The 26,639-nt window shown below is 41.0% G+C and overlaps 2 protein-coding genes across 6 annotated transcripts in view; one reads left to right on the top strand and one right to left on the bottom strand.

The window, feature by feature from the left end:
* The window catches only part of LOC143907025 (organic cation/carnitine transporter 2), a 128,445-nt gene that overhangs the window by 51,494 nt on the left and 50,312 nt on the right, over positions 1-26,639 (top strand). The gene's annotated exons all lie outside the window — the stretch shown is intronic.
* On the bottom strand, positions 18,062-22,393 carry LOC143907324 (uncharacterized). Of its 2 annotated transcripts, XM_077424008.1 has the most exons (3): positions 21,954-22,393; positions 20,978-21,842; positions 18,062-19,306 (listed from the first exon to the last, which is right to left on the bottom strand). In XM_077424008.1, the coding sequence occupies exons 1-2, from the start codon at positions 22,339-22,341 to the stop codon at positions 20,983-20,985; spliced, it is 1,248 nt and encodes a 415-aa protein (XP_077280134.1). In that variant the 5' UTR covers positions 22,342-22,393; the 3' UTR covers positions 18,062-19,306; positions 20,978-20,982. The 2 variants fall into 2 exon arrangements, with proteins under 2 accessions (XP_077280134.1, XP_077280133.1); XM_077424007.1 differs by lacking the exon at positions 18,062-19,306 and having other exon boundaries at positions 19,868-21,842.

Raw genomic sequence — 26,639 nt, 5'->3', positions numbered from 1 at the left:
GGCGTTCACTGGACCGTGTGACTCTCCATTCGACTGCATCGACGATATTGGCTTTATCTTTCTTCTCTTCCACTCGAAGTCAATAATTGTCAGCGGAGAGTACCGATAGATATCCTCGGCGGTACGACGAACGCATTTTATTCCGGCTTTTCTTTCTAGCACAACGAGAGCGTTCTCTATATTACGACGAGTCGTTCCACATTCGTTGGCGAAACGTTGCTCCTATAATGGATTTTGATTGTAAATTGAAAACCCGACGATGCGAAAGATTATCGTGCTGTTCTCATTCATAGGTACGGGGATACATACAGTCCATTACGAAAAATGGCAATCAGTTGTATTTTCATTTTGATTCGGCAGGTACGATACTGGCGAACGTTATTGGCATCGGGATAAACACGGCTGATAGATAAATAGACAGAGATAGAAATAGAGATAGAGATAGAGATAGAGAAAAGGGGGAAGAGAGAGAGAGAGAGAGAGACTTTTCTAAATTAACGTTATATGCATAGTAATTGAATATCATGTAATTTGCGGCGTTCACGGCAGCGTGTGGGAGCTCCATGTGCAACTGCAAATGTTTGGACTAATCCGCATATTATACAAAGTATTGTAAATCCGATTACGCGCGACGTAGTGTTGCTGGTCGGCATCACACATATATAACGAGAACGTCAGTTGCATTGGCAACGACCTCATTTCCAGATCTAATTCGACATTTGCGACCGCATGCATCATTCGCAAATCGGTTCGCATGCCTTTCAACGTGATCGAAAGCAAACGACAAACACTGCTGTCATTAAATCACGGTTGATAGCTTGGGCACATCTAGGTACGTTGCGCGCGTTGCAACGAATACGAGAGGGTTTTTACGGCTAATAAAGACTAAACCGGAAGAATATATACAACTAGGATTATAAAATAATCGGATTAAAGTAGGAGAATTAGAAAACAAATAATTGTCTGAGGGATAAAATAAAAATAATTACAATTTTGTATTCTCAAAGACAGATATTGAAATTGTAGGTATTGTGATAAGCCAAGGCATGGAAATCCCATTACAAGATATTTAATTTTAATATATTTTCTTAATTCTCTAGTTTTATAATTGCATTGTTTCTACTTGTCACCGGACCCATTAATCCATCACACAGTGGCCCAATTCCAGAAAAACGCGGACAAAAATGAAAAAAGTGAAGTTCGGAATTTTGACCTTAGTACCCCGTAATCCCATATAGGGGACACCACTGCACCTCGGTGCAAACCCCGACAGTCAGTTATATGAAATAAAGATATCAAGAAATACAGAGAAAATTATTCGCGAAAGCATTCTAGGGAAAGTACCATGAGAGACGTGTTTCAGTGGTTGCTTGTGTCTTCCGATCCGGTAATCTCGAGTTTGCTCATAACACCTCCGAGCAAAAGTGAAGCACTGTCATTCGAGGCCATACAGTTATTAAGTCCTTACGTGCACGGAACCGAGGAGTCTTCCACCTCGGATGTCAGTTCAAATACGACGGACGACTGTAGCAAGTAAATTCATATGTATTGTAATGTTTGTAAATAAATTGAAAGTCATTTTGGATCCGCCATTTTGAATTTTGAAAAAAATAATATCAAATTCATAATTAGCGACCTTGAAAACCCTTATGTATCATTTTTTGTTTCAATCAAACTAATTTTGGATTTATGTCCGCGTTTTTCTGGAATTGGGCCACTGTGCATCATCTTGACTTTCTTACATTCCTCTGTGGGTCTCTATCGCGCGTCTATCATTAAATTTATAGCGGGTAGAAACGGCCCAACTCACGACAAAATTCTCGAACTCGTTCATCGATTACAGGGGTTGGAGGGAGTCTGTATCGCGCTTCGTCATCGAGCAATTAACGTGCTTGTGCTTTTATTCGTGTTTATAACAAAAGCAGCGAGGCGCGCATTTTTCAGACGCCGCCATTGAAATCGTTAGCTGATCATTATCCGGCATCGATATCGATTTCATTAATACTTGAACCCGAGAGTATCCGTAGCCACGCTTCGAAACAACCGGCTGTCTCATTAAGCCCGCCGCCCCTTTTAATCTTTCCACTTTCATTCTATTTTCGCTCGCTCGAAGAGGGGGAGAAGGGTGAGGGGTGAGGACATGGTGCCGCGAATGCTATTGGCGTCTATCTGAGTTACATACAGTGGTGCACGACGACTTTAATCTCATCCGGCGTGAGCTCATTGCGCGGGAATGTGATCGTGAAACACGCCACGCTGCGTAGACTCTGCTTTTTTATATCAGCCTTTTTACGGGATACTTGAATGACACGTTATGACCGTCGCGCGCTTTTCACAGTCGCGCGGCTATATATTGGCGGCCTTTGAAAAAGAAAGCCCGTAATACGGTGACATATCGCACATACACCGCATACATTTTAAATTACGCGTAACAGCATTAATTTCAGCTCGAGCTACGTATTTTGCTCGTGCAAAGCGTTCTTTGACGAGCGTCCTCGATATTGTTATTAATGCCATACATAAGATAGGTCGAGCATCGTAATATAATCGAAAAAAAAAAAAAAAAAAAATACAGATATAAGACATTATAACGCGCGATAAAATATTATAAGTGTTTGAATTTGATTTGTAGGAATTTAACAATTAGCAGAATACGTTATTTCCATAAGATACTCTCTGGGTTACATTTGTCTGTAGATTCACAATCTTTTACAATTAAAAATCGTTTTCAAATGCTTGAAGTAGCATCAGGATAAATCTAAATGTCTAATAACTCGGGGAGAAGTAAATTAGATGTAATTTTTTCGCTTTATTTTTGCGTATTACGAGCCGTGATTTTCCCACTCGTCACAAAGTTAATCGGTGTTTCTTTGACATCCGACTTCCGTGCCACCGCGACCGATTTGCAAAGGCATCCGTTTTCGGGGCGGCATCGCGGCATATGTAAAACCAAGTGATTTCCTACCGTGTGTTCAAGTCGTTCCAGCGTTCCTAATGTATCCGCTGAGTACACTGTTATAATATTTAAGCGCGTGCTCAGGCTCTGTAACCAACATCCACCCGGTCTCTCTCCGCCCGACCGCTCCCTTCGGCTTCGGCTTGCCAAAATCCTTGAAATTCCCTACTGCAATGTTGACAGACGCTGTCTCGTCGCGGCAGCAGGTGGCTCGAGGCGCGCGAATAACTACATCCGACGAGGCGGTTTCGGATATTTCGATACATTCGCGATTAATTAATGACGCCACGAGGTACCTGTATCGCCTCAAGTCGAACATCGGAGTAACATTGCAGCGCGGTTGTTAACCGTGAATTAGCCTTACGGTCGCACGATGCGGTGCTCCGAACCGATGACTTGCAGTACAGAAACAGCGGCAAGCTCGCCTTTGCCTCGTGCAAGCGTAAATGTTCACAAATTAGTGTGCACAATTTAAAAGTAATATCGGAGAAGAGTTTCCTTAATATATATAATTAATAATCTTGACTTTGTGATTCTTTAAATTCCTCAGAGATAAAAATCAGCGAAAAGGGAATAATTGAAAATTATTGGAAAGAGAATTACAATACACAGAGAAAGACCAATAAAATCGGTTGCTTTCTATTTTACCATTGCCTATATCTGTCGCAAGCTTTCGATTTTATGCACGAAACGTTTATTGAAAGGAAATATCTTCTTTTTTCGATTACAGACAGTTTTAATTTTCGGAATGTTTATTTCTTTTAGTTGAAACTATTGCAAATATCTTATTATAAAAATAATTAATGTATTTTAAAAATGTTATGTAATTGTTTTTAATGTTATAAATTGACAAAAAGAATTTCCAGAAGAGTTTTTACCTCTCGTGAAATGCCTTTCGAGCCATCGCGGTTGGCGCTCTTAAGAAGCATTCGAACTGTAAGAGGCAGTATCTCGTAATTGTCCATTACAACGATTGATTGACTTTTGAAATAAATTATTTTTAAATTAATTTTCTTTTTTCTTTCACGTAGGAAATGTAGCATTTTTGCAGGCATATTTATTTTAACACGATATACAGAAAATGCACATTACCCCTTGAATTTTAGACGTATATAAATTTTAGTATACATTTTTGGTTACTATGCATTAAATATTAATATACCTAAAAATGTATACTAGCAGTACATCCGGCATTAAATTTGCATATTGTTTAATTAAATTATACGTTATAGTAAAGCAGTATCACATGTTATACATCAATTTTAGAGATTATTCCCCCTGTATTATTGGATTTTTCTATATTATTAGAGTCTTCTGTACTATCTGGTAATAAAACAATATCATTTTTATTTAAACAGAATTCAAGAAAGCGCAGTACGCAGAATCTTGACGCTAGTGCTTTCATCAGATATATCAGTCTTAAGAGCCTCCGATATTTCGATGACGCTTAGACCAAGTTCTTTTGTTTAAATTTTAGAGGAAAGAACTTGTTCTCTACATCTCACCGGAATATTGAGGTTTTAAAGATCGATTTGAAAGACACAGCGTTGATACTTATTAAGATTTTGCATATTACGAGAGTTTGAAGCCCGACCGTTTAAAAAAATTTGTAAAGTTAAAACATTGACATTTTTTCTTAATAGTTATATTTTTATATTATAATTAGTCAATCTCTCCAATAAAACACATATATACGTTTCACGCTACTTTTTATCTTAATTACAAAATAAATCCATTTTTCTTAGAAACAGAATTTATAGCACGACTATATGTATAAGCAAATGTGCAAAAAGTGAAAGTTGGCTTACAAACATTGGGATCGCCATTGTGTGAACGTACCAATGTACCGTCTTCTCGTATGTTTCTGATTAGTACGCATTACACCTGTGCCTGTGTGCACACGTAATATTTAATATACGCGTGTGGTTCCGTGTGTCTCCAACAATGGAGCTCAGCAAACAGCTTTTCACGCTAGTTTCCTCTTACTCAAGCGCATTAAGCGCACGCGCGTAAATTTCGTGTACGCCCGATTGTTCGTGTGTTAACACATATGGCATATGCAACGTGAGGACAGAGCCGGAATGTATGCACGTAAACGCGGCGTTGACAGTCAGTTGCAGCCTGCTTCTATATGTGACTTCCGTCGGGAATCGTACGCGATAATATTCAACAAAATCGAAAAGCTTAAAACCGCGCACGTAACTTTATGAAAAAATCTGTTCTTTTTTTTCAATTTTGTGACTGCGTTGGAAAATGACAGCTTATAAACGTTGATACGGGGATGAAGAACCGGAAGAACTTTAATATCGCGGAATAAAGAAGCGGTAATAGACGAGAGTCGAAGCACTCATTTTATATCAGTTGTAATGCACCCCTTGCCAATCGACTCTACGAATACGAACTTTTATCTCTTCAATAAGAAAAGGCTGACGCCGGAAACGACGACGTATGAGATGTCGAAAAAACTTTATTTATATCGACCGCCACGCGATATTCTTATTTGCTTTCATCTGTATATTATTCCTGTTACTGATGTTTTTATTATTAAATATATAATAAAAATTTAAATTACTAATGAGAAAAATAAATTACTAATCAAAATATATAATTTATAACATATATATCTCTCTAATCTTCGTACGCGTTATATATATGTTTAGATTTAATGTACCTATTCGTTTGTTCAATGATTTTTGCAATTTATGTTCCGTCTCGTCTACTCTCACCGAAGCAAACGTGATCCATCATTTATCGTATCCGTGAAATTAAACTATTGTATTACAATAACAATTCATCAATGTGCCAATTTCGAAATGCAAAATGCGCGCACGTATTGCGCACGTTGTACTATCCGCCTGATCGAGAAGATTTTTCGAACGAACGCTGCTCGTTTTTCATCGACCCGGTATACAAGCATCAATTAAATATTAAAATGCGACGTAATTTCTGGCGCACCGTGTTCATTACATTTGTCAGTATAATTTTATATTTATTTTTGCCATACTTCTGATTGTTTTTAGTCGGAATTAATATACAAAACGGCGTTAATTGAACCGGTACGTTAATCGATGATGTTTTCTCTCTCTCTCTCTCTCTTTCGTGCGGTAACGCACATTAAATATTTCAATGTATGTTCATAAGACACAGACACGACATCAGACACATGTGCGTGCATATATCATGTATACTTAGAACTTGATCAGTTGAACGGTTATTGAGATCTAATAATATCAAGTGCTCGCAACTCGTCGCGTCGCGTAAAAGAGTCACGGTGCGGTCTCGTTTCGCGTGTACTTGGCACGAGACACTATACCGTGTCTCTTGATATATAACTATACCGTATATATGTACCTATATACTGTGTCAATTTGTACAGTTGATTTTCCAAGTCAACGGACAATCAAGAGGCTAAGCCGCGCCGTTTCCCAGGCGAAGATTGCTTTTTCATTCCATTTCGCGGCGGATTATCTTTTTTTTTTCTCGCCGATTAACGGGCTCGCGATGTAAATTAATCCAATATCGCATATGAGATGTGGGACATGTGCGGCCGCGGCTAGATTGAATCTCCCACGTGGAAGGGGGCATCATGATGACGACGATATGTCGCTTATTGGAAAAATAGCTCGTATGTCCACAAATGTGAGTTAATCGACCCGTATGCGCGCGCGACCCGTTCATAAAAATCTAACGCCGATCGTTCATCGGCGTTAGCCATGTTAGTCTCGTATACGTGTTTGCGGACCACTCATACGTATAAATCTAACAATTAGGGAGAGATATGCGACGTGTCGAAGCGCGTTTTATGACTCTCGTTACGCTGCGCGATGTGTAAAAAATGTAGCGCTTGATTTATAAAATATTCAGGCCGAAGCGTGTCGAAAGGGGAAAGCCGGGAGTACAATGGAGTAGTTGTTTAAACATTTCATGAAATATTGCTGCCGCGGAATAACGATCATTAATTATGGTCTCTATATATGGTGCGAAATTGCTCGTAGATAATTGCGGATATCTGACATTAAACGTTGAAACTTTTGACAGCGACGGAACAGCTAAACTTTTCCGGGATAATACTACATCGAGGCCGGAATCGTATCTGCATACACATATAATATCGAAAACGTTGCGTAGTCCGTTAACAACTGACGTTAATTAAGTTACTTAAATTAACGCAATTATATTAATTTTTCTGGTTTTGAACTATCAGTTATGTATTATACATATGTACCTCTTTTAATTATGATATTATCGCATTATATCTTACATAATTTTTTTTTTAATTTAACGATTCTGTGATAATAAAAAACATTACTCAATATTCACGATACATCGAAAATGTAATTGAATCATTAAAAGTAGTTATAAATGGTAAAAATAATAAAATTAATCAGAATTTATTACATTTGTCCCATATTTAAAATTTTTTTCACAACGGCAATACAACGTCGATCAGCATTCTATTACTGTAATTAAATAAACGTTATTTATCAATTATTAAAATCACCGAAAGCGTACATGTAGGCCTAATTAATAAATATTAATTAGGCCTACGTTATTGTTTCTAATTAATATTTATTAGTCAAAAATTAATTTTACTTCCATCACAATTGCATCAAATAAACAAGTTCAGAACTAAATTCAAATGAATCGCGACAAATAAGGATGCCTTATGATACCAGAACCAATCAGTATGATTGCGTGTAAAATACAAGAGTTCCTACTCGTGTTAGATCATTCACATTTCAGGTCAGAAGTTTACAAGCGAACCAGTAATTATGAGATGAAAGCATCCCCCAATCCGTCCTAGAATAACCTCTTCCCCGATATAGGGACCCTTACTTCTCATCGTCCTCTCCCGTCCAATTACTCATCACGAAAATATTGTGGGCTTACCTTCGATCAATTAATTTTGCCGGCCTTTCAACGCTGGCAAACATTTTCCCCGCTATTCCGTGTTACTACAATATTATGGCGAAATTAGTAATATATATAATGTCTCAAACGTATTATATACGTAAAGTAGAACGATGGGCGAGGTGAGGTGAGCATAATTTGATTACATATTTCGCTACGACTATAGAGTAATTCGAGAGCAACGTTGCAGCTAATGCTTATTTAAGGGAGAAATGATGTCAAAAAACGGCGCACAAAGAGAGAAGATATAAGCGCGAGCATAATCCTTTTTCATCTATTCTTCTAAACGCGAGGATCTGCACAGTTAGTAATTAGAGCTGACACGAAGAAAAAGCGACCTACTTAATCAAGCGGAGTATTCTTTTTTTTTTTTTACTGAATTTATTTGGTTTCTCGAGCAACAACAGTCAATGTTTACTCGATACTCCGACATAGTGTTTTTGTTTGTTTTAACAAGAGAAATCTCTGCCTTGTTTTTCGATGGAATTTTACTTGAAGAAGAAGAAGTAATTGTTAAGAAGTGTTTGTTCTATATTTTACTTTTTTTTATCAGGTTAAAGAGAGTTTGTTCATTTAATGGAATAATTTGGAGAATCAATGCTAATGGAGCCGTTCGTAAACAAGCGTATACATCTGTTAATACCGCCAATCGATTCGCGCATACAGATACTTCTTTTTCAGGTGTCTCTCCCTTTATTTGGCAAAGTGGCGCACGATCTCCACCTTTTCAGGACGAGGAGACTTTGAAAGCCGGGAAGGTCGCGTTATATATGGCTATAAACCGTTTTGTTCACAGCGAGGGACATCAATATCGCTCCCGCGCCGCGCCAAGTATTCAGAATGCCCTTCAAGAATTTTAATGCGACGGAGAAAGAATTTATTGCGACATAGAATGCGCGGTAATGGCGGAAATACGTATAAAAGTCGGGAAAAGGGTGCGCATTGTCGCCGTCTAATGGCTTGCCTCGGGCGTCGCGTACACGCACTACCCACGCAGGCCTCCATCTTTCCGGAGGGCTTGGTGTGCAGAGAGGGCCTTGCACTTGCACTAGCGCAGAATTTTAAAACGCAACCTCAGGCAGATTTCAAGAAAACCTGAGATAATCGGGACGGACTACCACGCGAGGTTGTTCGGCATATTTATCTCGAATGCCTGTCATTTATATAAAGTAAATAGTTGCCAAATGAATATATGAACTGATTAAAAAATACTATATAACTTAACTCTCGTAAAGTAAAAATTGATACATTAAGATCTCATTTTTAAACAAGTATATAATTTTGTCACTGCATGTTTAGTCATCATTCATTAATTTACTTTTAATATACAACACAGAGCATCATTGATATCATTGTCTAAAAAATTTAATAATGTGATATTATTTAAATATTATGTGTCCGGGGAGTAAGTGATAGATGTACATGCGTAATACAATATATGCAACGTGATTGAGCTAGCATATTGATTAGGACAATACTAAATTAATTACTATCATTAGTTTGAATTCCAAGTAGTAGCTGTATTATGTAATGTGTTATGTGAGAATTTTTAATAATATAATGCCTCGATGATAATAATGTCGATTAATTGTAAGTTATAATTACAAAGTGTAAGTACAAATGACAGAGAAAAAAGAAAGTTTTTATACAATTTTTATAAAATATAATTTTATAAAAATTATATAAAAAATTATTATATATTTAAAAAGTTGTAATTATGTAACTGTATATAATATACATAATATGTTATTTCTAAATTGTACGAGCTACAGCCTTTATTAATTCGTCACTGTTTTGTAATAAAACTATACTAATGTCTCAGTCTCCTGGTTGTGAAAAAGCTTCACTTGCATTCCGGAAGATATTTTCCACAATGAGACTCGTTCCTTTTCCATCATCTCTACATTGCATGGCTCAATTTTGTCTTCTTAAAACTATTTCTTCATATATTATATATCAAAACATATCATTGGAAGAATTACTATATCTTAATCTTTATGTGAATTTTCTGGATATCGTAAAAATAATAATCGCGATCGGTACAACAAATTCCAATTATCATGTACGCGGCGGCAAGGATATTACGTACAATTACGTAATTTTCTCAAATATCTCTCTCTCTCTCTCTCTCTCTATATATATATATATATATATATATATATATTTTTTTTCCCCCTATTAATTCGTGCGAGTGCGTGCGTTCGCATTTTTAAATACAAATAGCGCAATTTTTTAAATTAAAGAATATTGCGTATCTTTATACTCGGTGATTCTGTGGTCATATCATAAAAAAGTAAAAAATCCATTTTTTGCTTTGAATCTGGATTAAACTTTTCAGAACGTGTTCCCGCATAATTAGTATAATATAAAGAAATTGAACTTGTGTACTTTTGCCCGCGGTAAACTTTTTCTTAATTAAAATATGTAAAAGTGGTATGTATACATTCTTTGAGTACGCTTTGGACTGTCTCTCTTTCTCTTTCTTTTTCTCTCTTTCTCTCTACTAAAAATTTAAATAATCACAAACAATAGATATTTATACTATCTTTTTTACTTTATCAGCATGTGCTGAGAGTGCCCCCGAAAGGGAGTTTTTGCAAACTGTGACGGCTGATAACGCACAAGAAAAACATGCTTTCTTTTTAAATTAAATTTTGTTAACGATAGTCTGTATTTTCTTAATTACGAAAGGAAAGAATATACTTGTGAGAATATAACAACTCACAGCATATTATAACATTTCATACATGGTATATAATAATATTTCAATTCGTAAAATAAGCGATCATGCGTAATTGTCATAAATAAAAATCGCAATCGTATGATTTTATAAATCCGACAGAGAAGAGATACACATTAACTGAAGATTATATTTATCCAGATGAGTTTTAATGTTGATTGATGTCTCATGTTGCGTTTGCGTATACTAACTCATTTCGTTGTCAACGTTTCGCGGTAATACGTATCGATTCACATATATCATATCATCCGGTATATAATTGTAAGAGTCCCGACAGTAAAAAATTGTATGACACAAATTTTAACGCATTACTCGTATATGCTTTTATACATTGTTTACTTCGTGGGCCATTGAAAATTCTCGAAATTATGAACGTAGAAAACATTTTCTTCCGGAAGAGATGTCCCGCGTTCTAAAAACTCACTGTCTATAATCAAAGTTGTTTTATAATACTATAATAGGTTTCAATAAAAAAGTTTTTTTGTGCCATGAGCGCAACGCGACAAACTGGGGCAAACTTTTTAACGGCATTCCGTAAAATAATGCAACGGCGATAATGTAAGGAGATGTTGTATCACGTTGTTATATAAAACTTTTTTTATTCCCACCAACTTGTCAATCCTTTTTTTTTTTATGAACGCAGAATGGAGGAAAAATATTCTCTTAGTTTTAAAATACAGAGCAACCATTTACGCGATAGTAACGAGTTAATGCAATAGTGTCGATATGGTATTTTACCTCGTTTGAGCACACCAAATGATGCTAGAGTGACGTAAAAACTCATTATCGAAAGCAATATCGACAATAAGGATTTCCTTGGCGCAAAACGAGCTTTTCATGGAACAAACTTTAGGTTTGTAAGCGCAGAAGAGCATAGTTAGCCTGAACTTCTTGATAGTACGTCGTAAACGTCGCGTTAATGTTGATATTGAGACGGATGCAAACGCAAGCGAAATAATTTTTATTGTCATTCCTTTATCAGTAAAAATTTGCCGCGTTATCTCACAAAATAATCTCAATTCCAAAAAAAAATTTTTTGTTACCTTATCAAACATCTCGTCAGAAGCGATCTATATTTATTATAGGTATAATTATATAAGTTAATTGGAAAAAAACTGTAACTTTGATTTTCATCCTATACTTTGAGTACAGAAGAGATTGAATTATTATTAACATTTCTCGATTTCCACGTAGAAAAAAGTATTCTTTTCTATATACACATATAACTTTTTACGTCAATTTTTGAAATATTTTGATACATGTCTCTATATTTATTGCTCTCTTTATCTCTTTATAAGTAAAGTAACAATTCATGAACTTAAATAAAGAATGTGCCTATCATCAGCTATTATCAATTGGCGAATACGGGTATTATCGATGCTTTTATACATTTTTACGCATAAAGCCATACACAAATAAAGAAAATTCGCCATTTATATAACCGTGACAAATAGATGACGACTGATGCACAAAGGCAATGTGTGGATTCTACTTCTCCAACTTTCGCCCGCATTTTTACTACACGGCTATACGCGTTTTGCATGTACAATGTGGACTCTTCGATCTCCGCATAACGTCGAGTTAAAGACCCCTGAAGCAAAATTCTGTCTCGACTTTGATCTCGTGAGTGCGCCTGTGTATATCCCGGCCACGTCCTTTGTACGAATAAACGTGTACGCTTGTGTGAGAGAAAAGCACGTTTCGACGTCGCCGGAAAATCATAATGGTGCATCCACATCCTCGCAAGATTTTCCGATACGATGAGTGTTTTCGTCTCTTGTTCGCTTCATGCCGTGTCATTTTATACGTATGTTTTCGCAAGTCATACAGCATCAACGGTAAATGCGTGATTCATCTTTGCTTATTAGATTACAGACAGAAAGTAAATATAGTATTATGTATTTAAATATATTAAATTCAGATAATATCACGTCCGCAGTTTCCTGCAAAAAGAGTAACGATTCAAATATATTCAGACATTATTTTAATGATATCCTTTCGTGTAAGGCAATGTGCGCTTTGAGTATCGATGTGGATGCACCATAACACGAGATGTAATACGATGTGGTGCGGTGCGTAACGTAAAACGTGAAAGCTTTGAAGTACGACGGAAGGGTCGGAGATATTGGAGTGATCGGTATGTGTTTCACGATGATATTCCCTTATTGACGGGCTAGAGTCTAGAGAATTGTTGTGACTCTTCACGCTCGTGTCATTGCTTTCCACCGATTGCAATTATACCACGAGCGTCGTGTACAATACCTTTTCCGCAATCGCCATTACCTATAACGTCGCTTGAGCTTCCGTGAATACCTCGGCGTACTCGACCACAGGTCCTTGCCCAAGATTCTGGCCCTTTCCGACGAGAGAAGGGAAACGCTATCTCTCGATCATTTAATTACATTTAGTTGGCGCGGCGCTGCAAGCTCCGAACGAGGTGATTAACTTATTACGGCTCGCCGCTGTTTCTGAAGCGCTTTAATTTATTTAGTGTATCCACATGAGTGTGTAACAATATCTGCGGGGCAACAAGATGCGGCGGTGCTGGCTCGAGTTTCGTGCCTGCGCTTCGCATGAATTCTGGACGTAATTTTGCGTGAGTTTAACCACGTTGGGTCTAACTGCTAACATTATAAGCGAGCCAGTACGCCGGAACGCGCGACGCACCCAGACCAGGATAAATGAAACATTTCGTATATTTTCCTTGCGCACGCTTCGCGGGCTCCCTTCGCGAGGTACTCCACTTCGTGCCCTGGCCGTCTGGGAGGAGTCTCGTGCCAGCGCCAATAAGACTGAATAAGCGAATCAGACCGTAAATAGAATTCGTCGTCGAGCGCCAGGAACGGCGCTCGTCTACGTGCGCACTCCGTCTCGGCGAGCGCGATCGATTTTAGAAATACCGTATATGATGAAGTTAGAACGCATCAGCAGAGGTATGAGATGAGAAAGAATTTCGCAGCCACGCAACGTTGAGAAAATTTATCAGGATCTTGAACAATAACATGGTGATTTGTAAAACGCCGAGACTTTTAAACGGAACGACATTAATGATCCCGTAGGTACAAAAACTGTGTGCCCGTAGGCACACAAAGTTTTCTAAATCTATCTTGCAGCATTTTGGGAAATGGAACTTGAGGCATAAATGCATCTGAGTGATAATTAAGTTTAAAGTATAAAACATAAGAGAGAAAAAGGGGAGTTCCTGTTTATTAGCACGGTTCACTCGAGAAATGATAATGTGAATTACTCACGGAAAATATTGAAGCTATCCGCTTAAACGGTAATTTTATATAATAATCATTATAGATGCGGTTCTTTACAAATTACTGGCTCTATACTGATGCAGCTTTTCACACAGCAACGCTGTGGCGCGCAACATTAGCGTAGCGAAACCGCTGTTTTTCCGCCCCAAATATGGCTGGCTTTGCCTATATGTCCCTTAGGGTTCACTTGTCTGATGTGAAGTGGCATTTTACGCTTCGTATAATATATCTATGATCACGATCAGCTAATATTTGGACATGCGAAGGGTCGCCTTATTAATATCGACATTATTATTATTATTATTTTATTATAATATGTTTTTAATGTAGCTAAAAATCTTCTATTATTATATGTATATTAAATTAAAATCTTGTTATTCTTAGATTTACGCCATTTTAAGGCAGATAAGTATTTTATAATCAATAAAACTCATATAGCAGTATTTTAACTTGTGAAATAGGTTGCGAAAAGCTATTATACTAACAAGCATTTTCTCCCCAATATGATGAAAACTAAAAAAGAAAATTCTCTTTCAACTTGTATACTTCTATGTCTAAAAACGTCTTTGGTTTTGTCATACGTTCAGGAATATCCGTGGACGTGAGTCATACGTCGATATGTTATATGTTATATCAATGACAGTGCCGTTCGATCGGATTACAAGCATTGACACATACGTGGCCTTCACATCACCATAATTTCAATAAATTTTTCAGAGAGAGAGAGAGAGAGAGGGAGGGGGAGGAGAAAGGAAGACCGGCCGAAGCGGAAAAACCGAGGGGTATGTCGTCGGAGCTGATGACATGGAAAATATTTACGATTATTTCCCGGACATTAAAGCGAGTGGCTAGCAACGAGACGGGAAGTGGCCGAGCGGCCCTTTGGCGGTCGGCTTCATTTAGCGCATCGCCGCTGAAAGCATCGCCAGCCATCGCGCGAGCAACGACGTTCGCTCCTTTCACCGGCACGTCTGAAAGCAGCTTTATCTGTTGTGTATTTTCCACTGAATTAAGTTTCTTGCCTTCTGTTGCCCAAGTTTATATGTTTTGCGGGGAGATAGCGGCGCTCATCCCGGTCGACGTTGAGTTGGGGCTGCATGGGACGGGACGGGACAAGAGGGTGTGGTGAAGAAGAGTTCGCAGGGAAGACTTCCTCGCGACGACGGCGACGACGATGGCGACGGTGGTGGTGGTGGCTTGCGGTTGGGGGCTGGGTGGTTTTTGTTTGCGCCACTGCGCAATATCCAGTTAGTGGCTTAACCGCTGCTCCTTCGCCTCTTCTCCTTTTTCGTCTCCTTCTTCTGCCATTGCTTCCTCTTCTTATCGCGCTTCTTGCGCGTCCCTTCACCGTCCTCTCGTTTCACCGTGTCTCGTTTAACGCGGTATTCTCTTTATCTCTCGCGTCGTTCCGGGCGGTGACGCTGTTCTCGGCCTGTCACCGGTGACTTATACGCGCGAAACTCTCGTTCCGTTCTGTCACGCTTTCGCGCTCCGTCTCGATGCCTCGATATTTTTGCATTTTCTTGTCCGACGCGCGTACAACGCTTCCCTTTTGTGCGATTCTCCCTTTTGACACCCGAGAGAAGGCTCGAGAGTGGAAATGAGAAATGCAAAGTCGTCACGATATACGCGTCTCACGCAGCCCAATTCCCCCAATTCCCTGGTGATATTAATTCAGATTTATTTTAGAATAACAGGATATTTTGGGTTGCTCAAAAACATAATTAATTTACAATGCAAAAGCATACATCCTGATTATTCGGATAACTACACTGCAAATCCAAGTGGGTTATTTTAGCTGAAGCTCTACTTACACATTTCTGGCCGTTTTAAATAACGTAATTTAACACGATTGAACGTATTAACTTTTAATTTAATACGATTAAACACGTTAAATAACGTAATTTAATATACATATAAAGAAACATGAGCTTTAGTTTAATGTATCATTTTTAGACGTTTATGCGTGTAAAAATAATACTTGAATTTGCAGTGTATAAGGATACACGCATGCGATATTACGGTGAAAGATGAAAATGTATATTTAGCTTATATACGCATGTACTTGTCAAACAGTCGGGATTACAACTAAAGCTCGAAGATTCGGATTATACGTATTGCATCGTATGTGTCTTTATACATTTCTCGCAATTATATTGACAACGCCGATGGTTAATGCACTGCGCATTATCCGTATTTGTTATTATTGTTATTTCACGGCGTAAATCACCGTTAATATCTTCGGTGCATCGCTCAACAGATTATCTGCCATTATATCTCCTTCATAATTCAACGTATCATCGATGTAACGTACATATACGTTCTCCGATAAAATACGTATATCTTACTTCGTTCTCCCGTTTTAACGAACTGAACCCTGAACCGTATAGAGGTTGAAAAATTATCTGAGTTTCGTCGACGAAAGTCACGTTCGCCATATACTTGTCATTCTTTTTTTAAATGTAACACAGCGCAAGGTACTTATCGCGGCTTAGTCCGATTTACAGCGATTCTCACGATGTGAAAGCTCGAGCGCCGATGTAAGTTTATTTGTACCGATAACTGCACGGTCCGACTAAATTTCTCTCTCTCTCTCTCTCTCTCTCTCTCTCTCTCTCTCTCTCTCTCTTTCTATAAATTCAATCTATTTCGCTTTCTCTTTATCTTTCCGCGAAAGGCGAGCAATCATCGAAAGCGCGGAACCACGGCGCCCGCCACCAAGAAGTTCGTTTGTTATTCTTGGAAACAATTACGTAAACGTCGATACTCAAAGCGTTTACACACACACACACACTCGAATTTAATTACTCCCGTCTCTTGTCGCGAACGCCCTTGCCTCACCGACGCGCGGCGCCCCGGATATTTCATGTATTTTGCATTCTGTACAATTTCGACGTAATATTCTTCCTTTCCGCGGAGACGGCGTTTGTCCTGGCTTTTGAAGATCACTGACACGAGTCTAAACAGAGATCGTTTTGTTCGCGCGCGGTCGCCCAACCGCGCGTTGTAGCTGCGAGCCGGTTTTCCCGGAGAGCGCGAACCCTACTTTACATACGTTTTTTTTTTTTTTTTTCATCTTAACACGGTAGCCTTGTCTCCGCGTTGTAAATGGATGCTAGATTACACCTGCGCGCGCGAACGAGAGAATAATGTGGTAGAACGTAAAGGGAGAGGTATTTTCTTGCATTTTGCCATCGCGATAAGAACGAAAGAACTACTATGTAGACACGCTTGTTCTCTGCATAATGATGTTGCAAGCGCTTGACGATAAAGCAGAAATAAATAACTGTGCAATCAGATATGTGTAAAATACCTTTTTTAATTTTCCGTATGCAGTTTTTCGATATTGTTAGAATCTGATGCATTTCGTTTTTTAATAATGAAAATGAAGAATTTCTGGGCAGCTATAGATATAGCTAAAGTTTGATATGAACACGTATAGCTGTATTCAGCTCCGATGAGCTCGTATTTTTCATTGATGAAATTCGCTCGAAATATATTTATCGTATCAATCATACTTACACGTGTAAATAACACAAAAATATTCAAATATTGGAATATGATTTATTCAAATACATATCTATTTTAATTCTGTTAATATCCTGTTATTGTCTCCAAAAAACAAGTTATTTCGAGAAAATAGGTAAATATCAATGGAGAGAGACAATTTACTTAAAAATATTAATATAAATTAGAAATTAATATAAGGAATTAATTGATAACAGTGAAACATTAATAATGTAAAAAAAGTTAAAAGCGTTATTTCTTTACTATAATTTTAACTATTAATTTTTGAAATTATAATCTCTTCTTTTTTGCTGGTTGCTTATTGCAATGCGACGCAACAGTAAATTAATCTAAAGATTAAACGAACTTACCAAGTGAAGTTCGATCTTGATTATGCCGGGGGTCTCGTCCGGATGAATAACATGGTAGTCGTGCTCTGTGCACGTCTTCTGACAACAGTGTTCAGAGATTCACTAAATCGAAGGCCCCGCGCTCAGGTGGCGCGGCAGGCCCGAGGCGCTGCGCCGTAGCGCCCCGGCGTGGCGCCGTCTCCTTCATTATTCAAAACCGGTGCAAATCATGGGCGAGTCCTCGTCGTTCTAGGTGGTGGGATTACTGGGTGGGAAGTTCATCCGGACGAGCCCCCCTGCATAATCAAGATCAAACTTCACTTGGTAAGTTCGTTTAATCTTTAGATTATGCCGGGGGTCTCGTCCGGATGAATAACATGGTAGATGTTTAAAGAATGATTTGCCCTATCGTTGCGGATAGCGAATCTGGTAGCTGGTGTTTATGTAAAGAGTTGATCTTGTCAGGGATCTTCATATGCAGTTTATTATGTCCCGCAGTGGGGTTTTTTTTTTTTTTTTTTTAACACATTTGGAGTTGTGCAATGCAAGAAGTATGAGTAATGTAAAATATAAGGCGTTAGTTTGAAAGAACAGCATTCGCCAAGGCGTGGGTATCTACTATTGGACGGTTGTAAAGCTTTGCGAACGTTCGGGATTCGGCGGACCAGCCCGCTGCTGTCTTGATTAGATCTATAGAGACGCCTTTTTTGGCCGCGAAGGATGTGGAAGCGTGGCGCGTACTGTGTGCGGTGAAGTTTCCGTCCACTCCGCATTCGTTTAGCGTCTCGCGAATCCACCTGCTTATAGACTGTACGCCTACTGCTTTGTGCGGTCGCTTGAACGAGATGAACAGTTTGTCGCAGTTATCTGGCCGTAGGTTTTCTGTGCGGCGCAGGAAATGTTCCAGGAGGTTAACGATACAGAGATTGCTGCGTTCCGTGAACCGCGAAAAGATCAGGAGTGGTTGGCGGCGGCCTGGAGCGGACGTTTTGATGCGATCGGGGACCGTAATAATCATTTTTTCTTCCGTGATGGAAATTTGGGAGCGTCTAAGTGCTGCTAGTGTTTGGCAGCGTTGACCCGAGCCTAGGGCAAGGAGAAGAGCCAGTTTCTTTGTGACTCTCTCCAAGGAAAGGTCTTCGTGCGGAAAAAATGTTCCGAGTTTCGAAATAACGGGAGCAGGATCCCAGATGTGATCGTATCTGGGCCGTGGCGGCTTCAGGACGCTCGCACCCTTGCAGAATCTCTTTATGAGAGGGTCTTCGCCGATTGTGTTGCAGGATAGCAATGAAATGGCTGATCTCGAGGTATTGAGGGTAGAAAAGGAGCCCGCTCTTTCAAGTTCCTCTGTCAGGAAGCCGAGAACTTCTGATACCTTTGGGAAGAATGGCGAGGTCTTGTGTATCCGACAGAATGACCACCAGGCCCGTATGGGGCGTGTATATTGCTTCAGCGTTGATGGAGCAAGCGACGCTAGTAGTGCGTCTAGTGAGGGCTCCGGTACCTGGCGGATCCTAAACGCCTCCCTGATAACCTGGCTGCACCCAGGAAAAGCGTCCTGTGTGCTGGATGTTTCTTCCTAAGAGGGGCAGACAGAAGAAACTCAGAAGGTGCGAATCTAATTGGTTCGGATATTAGCAGGCGGCGAAAAAGAGGGAACCAGGCTTGTGAGGGCCACCATGGTACCACCAGGGTTCCCTCCGCTTCGTCGTCGACGATTTTTCGCAGGACGCGGGGGATTAAAATGAACGGGGGGAAAGCGTAGAAGTAGATTTCCTTCCAGGACAAGGTGAATGCATCTACTGCAAAGGAGCCCGGGTCAGGGATCCAGGACACGTAGCGCTCACATTTAGTGTTGAGCAGTGAGGCAAAGAGATCGACGTCGAAAGGGCCGAAGTGCTTAGAGATGTCGTCGAACGCGTGGTCCGAGAGTGACCACTCTGTGTCGGTATCCGAGCGCCTGGATTCCTTGTCTGCGATAACGTTTTCGACTGAGTAGTATTTCGCAGTTTTGGAGACTTGTGGCGAAGCATTTTAGGCCGAAGAAGGCAGCTTTCAATTCTAGCGCGTTAATGTGGAGGGCCCTGTCTGTCTCCGACCACCAACCGTGAGCACTGTGTGGGCCACAGGAGGCTCCCCAGCCTGACAGAGAGGCGTCCGAAAAAATTTCTAGCGCGTAACTACAGGTGCAGATGCGATTGTCCTGGTGTGGCTTAGACAGAGTCCTGCGCCACCATAAGAAATCCTCTTCCAGGACCTCGGAAATACGCATTACCGCCGCGTAGGAGTTTGTCTCTGATAGCGCCAAGAATTTCTCTCTTTCGAGTCTTTTGGTGTAAAGAAGGCCGTAGCGCACGGCCGGGCACACAGAGACGAGAGAGCCGATCATCGCTGCGAAGTCTCGAATCGTGGAATGGGATTTTGAGGCAAATCCTGTTATCATTTTGAGGAGTTTCTCCCTACGTGTTTCGGGAATCGCGATGGACTGCCGTTCCGAGTCGAAAATGAACCCCAAGTATTTCCTTTTCCTCGCTGGATCTAATTCAGATTTCCTGAAGTTGATTATGAACCCTAGGGATGACAGGAGGTTAATGTACGCCCGTACATTGGCACGGCACTTGGCTTTGAACGAGTCTAGGAGGAGGAAGTCGTCCAAGTAAACCACGGATTCAAATCCTTCTTCGCGGAGAAATGTTACCACTGGCCGAATGATTTTGGAAAAAATATGTGGCGCGGTGGAAAAACCGAAAGGTAATGACGCGAATTCGTAAGTCACCCCTCGCCATTGGAATCTGAGAAATTTTCTGTGAAGAGGGTGGATCGGGACATGGAGATAGGCATCCTCAATGTCCAGCGTGGCCATTTCTGTGTTGGGGAGCATCAGGCGCACCACTGTCCTCCAGTCTTCTAGCTTAAAATGAGGAGGAGAGATGTATGAATTCAGTTCTTTCAAGTTCAGGATGAATCGCATGCCTCCTGAGGATTTTTCTCGCAGGAAAAATGGGGATAAGAACTGATCCACTGATGGCTTTACAGTGACCACGGCGCTTTTGCTCAAGAGGCGGTCGATTTCTCGATCGCAATGCGCGGCCTCTGATGGGGACAGTTTTGGTTCGTCGAGAAAAGTTCTCGTCTGTGGCGGAGAAAAGAAAGGTATTTGGTATCCCTGGATAGCCCCCAACACTACGGGATCCGTTGTTATCTTTTTCCAGTTGTGGAAGAAATGGGCCAGACGGCCCCCCAGTCTTACCGGAGCTAGCGGCGTCGGCGGGAGCGGGAGCGAGAGCGGGATCTCCGGGAGCGGCTCGATGTAGAGCGTGCCCCTGCTCGGCGAGCCGGCGAGGTGTTCTGACGGGCAGGGGCTCTCCCTTTTCCCGAAGTCTTTTTCTGCTGACCCGGCTGCTTCGCGGGCTGTTGTTTTGCCGACTGCGGGTTAGGCTTCGTTACTACCGGCGCGGGTCTCAGGAGGTCACGCGCCGCTTTCTCGCATGCCTGGGCGTCTTTCAGTTCCTCCGCGAATGCAGTTCCGAAGAGCCACTCGTCGATGGGAGCGTCGTCCGCGACGCCTTTTCCCATGAGGCTGAGCGACGGTTTGATGAATGCTCGCCTTGCCAGAGAAAGGCGATATTGGTGGTCTGCGAGCAGGTATAGCCCTTTTGCCAGCCGTCTTAGTACTGGATTGACGCTTTCGGGCAGCTGTTCTCTTACCTCCGGTGCCAGAAGCTCCGCGATGGCAGATCCAAAAGCGTTCAAGGATGCTGCCACTTGAACCTGTGCCGAAGCTTGATGTTCGTCTCGTTTCACTACCGAGGCTGCCGTTTTCAGAGCCAGGGTTAGGAGTTTATTAAGCTTCGGTGGACCCAGTACGGCGAGGTGTCCCGTCGCCTCGTGCTGTTTTAGCAGTCCAGTGCACTGCTCGTCTGCTAAGCCCCTGCGAGCTGTGCTTTGGACAAAGTTGAGCAGTGCGGAGGGCCATGGGCAGTCAGGCGGTGGCTTCTCCAGCGGACCGAACAGCTCGTCCATCAGCGGGTCATGACCCGTCGCTGATTCTCCCTGAGCGGTTCGCGACCCTTCCAGGAAGGAGACAGAACGGTCCTGCGTTACCTCGGGGGACCCTGAAAGCATTAGTTGCGTCAAGCAGTGCGGAGAGGCGCGGAGTCGGTTATGTCCCCTCTTTGCCAAGAAGCCGACAACGGTCGAGGTCGAGGGTCACTGAGGGAACATACCTGGTTCGCGGCCCCGGTTACTAAGAACCGTCTCCCCCTCTCCGCTCGGGTCCGTGGCCGAAGACTGGGCTGCGTCGGGCTCGGTCGACACGGTCGTCCTAACCTCAATGGACGTGAGACGTTCTTCTTGCTGTGCGAGCTTTTCGAAAATTTTCTCGAGTACCTGGTTGGTAGGAGGTGACCGCGGATGGCTCGAGGAACAGCTAGATGTCCGACTGGATGCTCGAATGGGTGATCTGCTTCTGGTTCTCTCGCGGGCGTGACGGCGGGCGTGCCGTTCCGTCTCGCGAGATTTACGGCGTGATTTTCGGTCTCGCTTGCGAGAGCGACGGGACCGAGAACGCTGTCCGTCTCCAGACAAGCGATCTCTCGACTTACTTCTAGCCATCGATGAAGAATAACACCGAAATTATCTAGAAAACACCAGCTAGCGTGTTGTCGTTGCGAGCAACAGAAACACAATGGAGGAGACGGCGCCACGCCGGGGCGCTACGGCGCAGCGCCTCGGGCCTGCCGCGCCACCTGAGCGCGGGGCCTTCGATTTAGTGAATCTCTGAACACTGTTGTCAGAAGACGTGCACAGAGCACGACTACCATGTTATTCATCCGGACGAGACCCCCGGCATAATCGACCGAAATCGCAGTTCCGACGTAAAATGTTATCGATGATACAATATATGGACGATACACAGCTCCGTAATTCAACGGGAAAACATCCGGCGGGGCGATTAGGATCACACAAACGTAAACTCGGATGTTATTCTATATTGTCGAGGAAGCGAACGCGGTCTATTCCGCGAATCGAGAGGGACCGCGGTGTCGATTCCCGCTCGTTGGACGCATGGCTTTTGTACGCGGCGCGCGCGATATCTATTTGCGAGCAAAACCATCTTCTTCCGCGCCTTTCTGCTTTCCTCACCGCCGTTTTCCCGCTTTATCCCGCGGGGCGTCAGACAGTGACATTCTTGACACTGCCATCGCCGCTATCCGCACGTGAAGCAAACGTTTCTGGCATCTCGCGCGCCCCTCCCTCGACGCTATAACCCTGACATTTTCTCTCGTTCCGCGTCGTGCGGATTTCCAATTTTATCCCTTTCCGAGATATTAAGCCGCGGTAGTTCCGACTCTGATCCGCGCCAGCGACGAATAATGGCGGCTTTTTGAACCATTTGCCTTTGCGACGAGATACAACGGCGGGATTACCTAATATTCGCGAGCGATGATATATACTATCAGCGCTGAATTTTGTGAGTGCGCGCGCGCGTGTATGGGTGTATTGTAGTGTGCAATTATATGAATTGCAAATTCATCAGAAGTGCAACCTTTACCCACGGCGGAGAATATAATCTCGCTATTTCGATGTACGGCTAATTATTTTGCAGATATGCGGCGAACCCGAGTCTGAGCTCGTATAATTTTGATTACTGATATTTAATTATTTCTTATGAATTATGCGTCTCCCTCTCTGATAGCAGAGAAGAAGTGATAAATATAACTGAATTATTTTCATATGTATTTTAATTTCCAAAATCGACATATTCAAAACTTAATTATAGATACATTTAACATTAAGAAGCGATGAAGAATCGTGTAATAGCCAATGCCAAAAAAGATCCGCCTAAAAACGGAAATGTAGTGAGGTTGCGTGTATCTCCTGCATATCTTTTTTTTTTTGGAGCCATACATACGCGAATGTGCTAGAGTGGATATTCGTCGAGTCGCTCTCTCTATCGCAACCCCCATATAAAATTTAAATTTTGTGTAAAATATTTTACAATTTTTATTTTTAGGATCGGATATAAAAAAAAAGGATCCGTAACGGTGCCGCATATCTATACATTGCTTTGCGAATTATTTGTATGTGCATGTATCTACAATTCAATATCTGCTTAATTGTGTCTCACACCATTACGCGCGAGCGCATTCTGCACTCCTATAAACTTTACGTACACGTAGGAGTCTCGGAAAAAAAGTTCCCTCCGCGATTATGTAATTCCGAAAATTTTGCCTACGAAATGGAAGCAACGGAAAGATGCATCAAAGCTCCCAAATGTAGCGCGAAGTACAATATATTCCACGTTAGAGTCACCTGAACGGTCCAAAGATGGATGGTTCCGCCAGAAATATAGATCCTCGAGATGTGTCAGACGCGCAGCCGGTAGAAGAGAATAGTCTTTATACGGATGCTGGGCATTCAATGAGGGATGATAACAGTGCTCTGTGACCTGACATCACGCTATCTTGGAGGAAAAGACTTCTCCAATTGCAAAATATATTTTTTACCCTTTACACACCGTGATTACTTTTATCACTTTTATAGCAATCAAAATAACTATATCTAATAATTTTATTGTAATGATTTTCATAAAAATAATAAACAATAAATAGATTGTTATTTAAAAAAATAATATTGTAAAAATGTAATTTTAAAAATTATTTTACTAGAAATATATGTACATATAAATGAGTATCGGAAAGATATGTTGAAATATACCAAACTTTTCAATTAAAATTCTTTCTCATAAAAACAACATAGTATATTTTTAAATTTAACTAAAAAAATACTCGATCTGTATTTAGCTCTTTCTGTACGTGCAGGATTATTAAATTGCAATCTCTGTCAGATCACAGAAGCAATATCAGAAGCGATATCTAGTTAACACCTTATGCTCCGAGCCTGCATCGCGATTCGGCCGGATAGCGCACATAAACGCGCACGTGCGTTATCAGCCATATATTTGCGTTTATGGTAGGCGCCCAAATTATCGGGTCTTAATTAGGATCGCGCGCGACGGTATTCACATATCTCACACAGATTCGTGTGAACATTGATACATAGATGCATCGTAAACGTGTGTAATGTAATGGTTGATATTGCTTCAAGGGTGAGATTGTCGGAACATAAACCAAAACTCATCGTAGCGTCAGCGTTTCGAGATTTACCTCTTATTAATTATTATCTATGCAAATCAACTCATATGAAACGTACAATATTATGCTTTATCGTACTATTAAAAAAGTATTTTTAATAAATTCACAAGCGGTATAATATATAATATTGTATTGTGATATAAATTCAATAAAACTATAAAATCTGTAAAAAATATATGGAGATTATTAAAAGAGGAATAAGTAATGTGACGTAAAAACGTTTTTAAAATTCTAGAAATGCAATATGTAATATATCAATTTATGAAATGTATGACGTAATATATGTACCTATGTGAGATAACATACATGAATAAATTCTTTTTCATATTTTTTGACGTTATATCTTTATCAATAACAATAATGTTAGAAAAACTCTAACTATTATTATTGTAAGATGAAAAACAACTACAGAATTTAATACGTTTAGAATAAAATATTTTTTATATTTAGATATGTGTAATGTAAGACGCGCGATAATAAAATCAAATTGCAAAGTAATTCCTGTTTATATAAAAAAAGATCTCTATATATCTTGAATAATTACATTTTACGTTTGCATTTTCAACTCTTGTAATATTTAAGGAATGATATATTATAGCGAAATCTGTTCTTTGAATTTGTTGTTGGTACTTGAGCAAATTCGCGCATCGGCTAATTGCAAATAGTCCGCGTTCCCATTCCGTTGTACGAGAGAGGGTTTAATATATCATAAATATGAGCTGAGTGAAGGTATTTATATGAGACTAGAAGCGCACAACACAAACAGTTTCGTTAAAGAAGTACAAGAGTATCATATGCACTTATGCCCTATATATATATGTATACGTATATAGTTATCCTCAGTTTCCTTATATCCCCGTTGCAGAAACTTTCTGCAACGTGAAATATATGTACATCACACAAAGCTTCAGGTACATTAAATATATAGACACGGCGGTTGCGCTACGGAGTTACATTCTGAAATACTACGGAGCGCCAGCGAATTACCAACGCTATACCGCAAATGTTAGCGATGAAATCCGGTGGCACTGCGCCATACACTCGACTGTATCATAGATCCACGAGAGTCCGAAGAGGGATACGAGGGAACGGAAGAGAGAGGGGAACGGCCGCCACGCGTTAGCCCGGATGTTCGGGCATAATTCTGTACTCACGAAAAATAATTAGAAGGGTTGCCCCGGAGAGCGCGTTGCAGCGTATGGATGGCCTTTTCCGTCTGGGCCGACCGGAGCTTGATTACTCCTAGGAATACTTGAGAGCGAAACGGCAATTTAAATTAGTGGATGTGCACGGCTGCCCACGCGCACACAAACACGCGCACGCGATACACGAGTATGCCCATGGAGAAACAGAGCCACCCTTTTGCCGACTCGCCCGTTTTATCACTCCTCCGTGTGTGTGTGTGGAAAAGCCTCGTTCCTTCACTGCCGCTCCAACGCGGCTTGCTTCGCTGAGTATGTAAGCGCGTATAAACAGAGAAAAAAAGGAACTAATTAATCCTGGGCATTTGCCGCATTTTGCATAACCGGTGACCCGGCGTGGCAACGCTCGCGGCTCGCGCTCCGCTCGTTTTCGGCGCGCGCTCGTCCAACGCTAATTTACGGTGCTGTTTCGCGGTAGCGCGGGAAAATAATATCCGAGTTCAGCGCCCGCCGAACTATCTCCCGTCGGCGCGCGTAATGACGCTACGTATGCGGATATTGAGTCGCGGGGAAAAAGCAGCTTACTTAGGGTGGGACGACAAGCGTTTAATTC

The sequence above is a fragment of the Temnothorax americanus genome, unplaced genomic scaffold (assembly GCF_048541705.1).
Source record: "Temnothorax americanus isolate GAGA-0224 unplaced genomic scaffold, ASM4854170v1 Scaffold8, whole genome shotgun sequence".
NCBI classification, from domain to species: Eukaryota; Metazoa; Arthropoda; class Insecta; order Hymenoptera; family Formicidae; genus Temnothorax; species Temnothorax americanus.
This window is presented reverse-complemented; position numbering and strand designations above follow the sequence as displayed.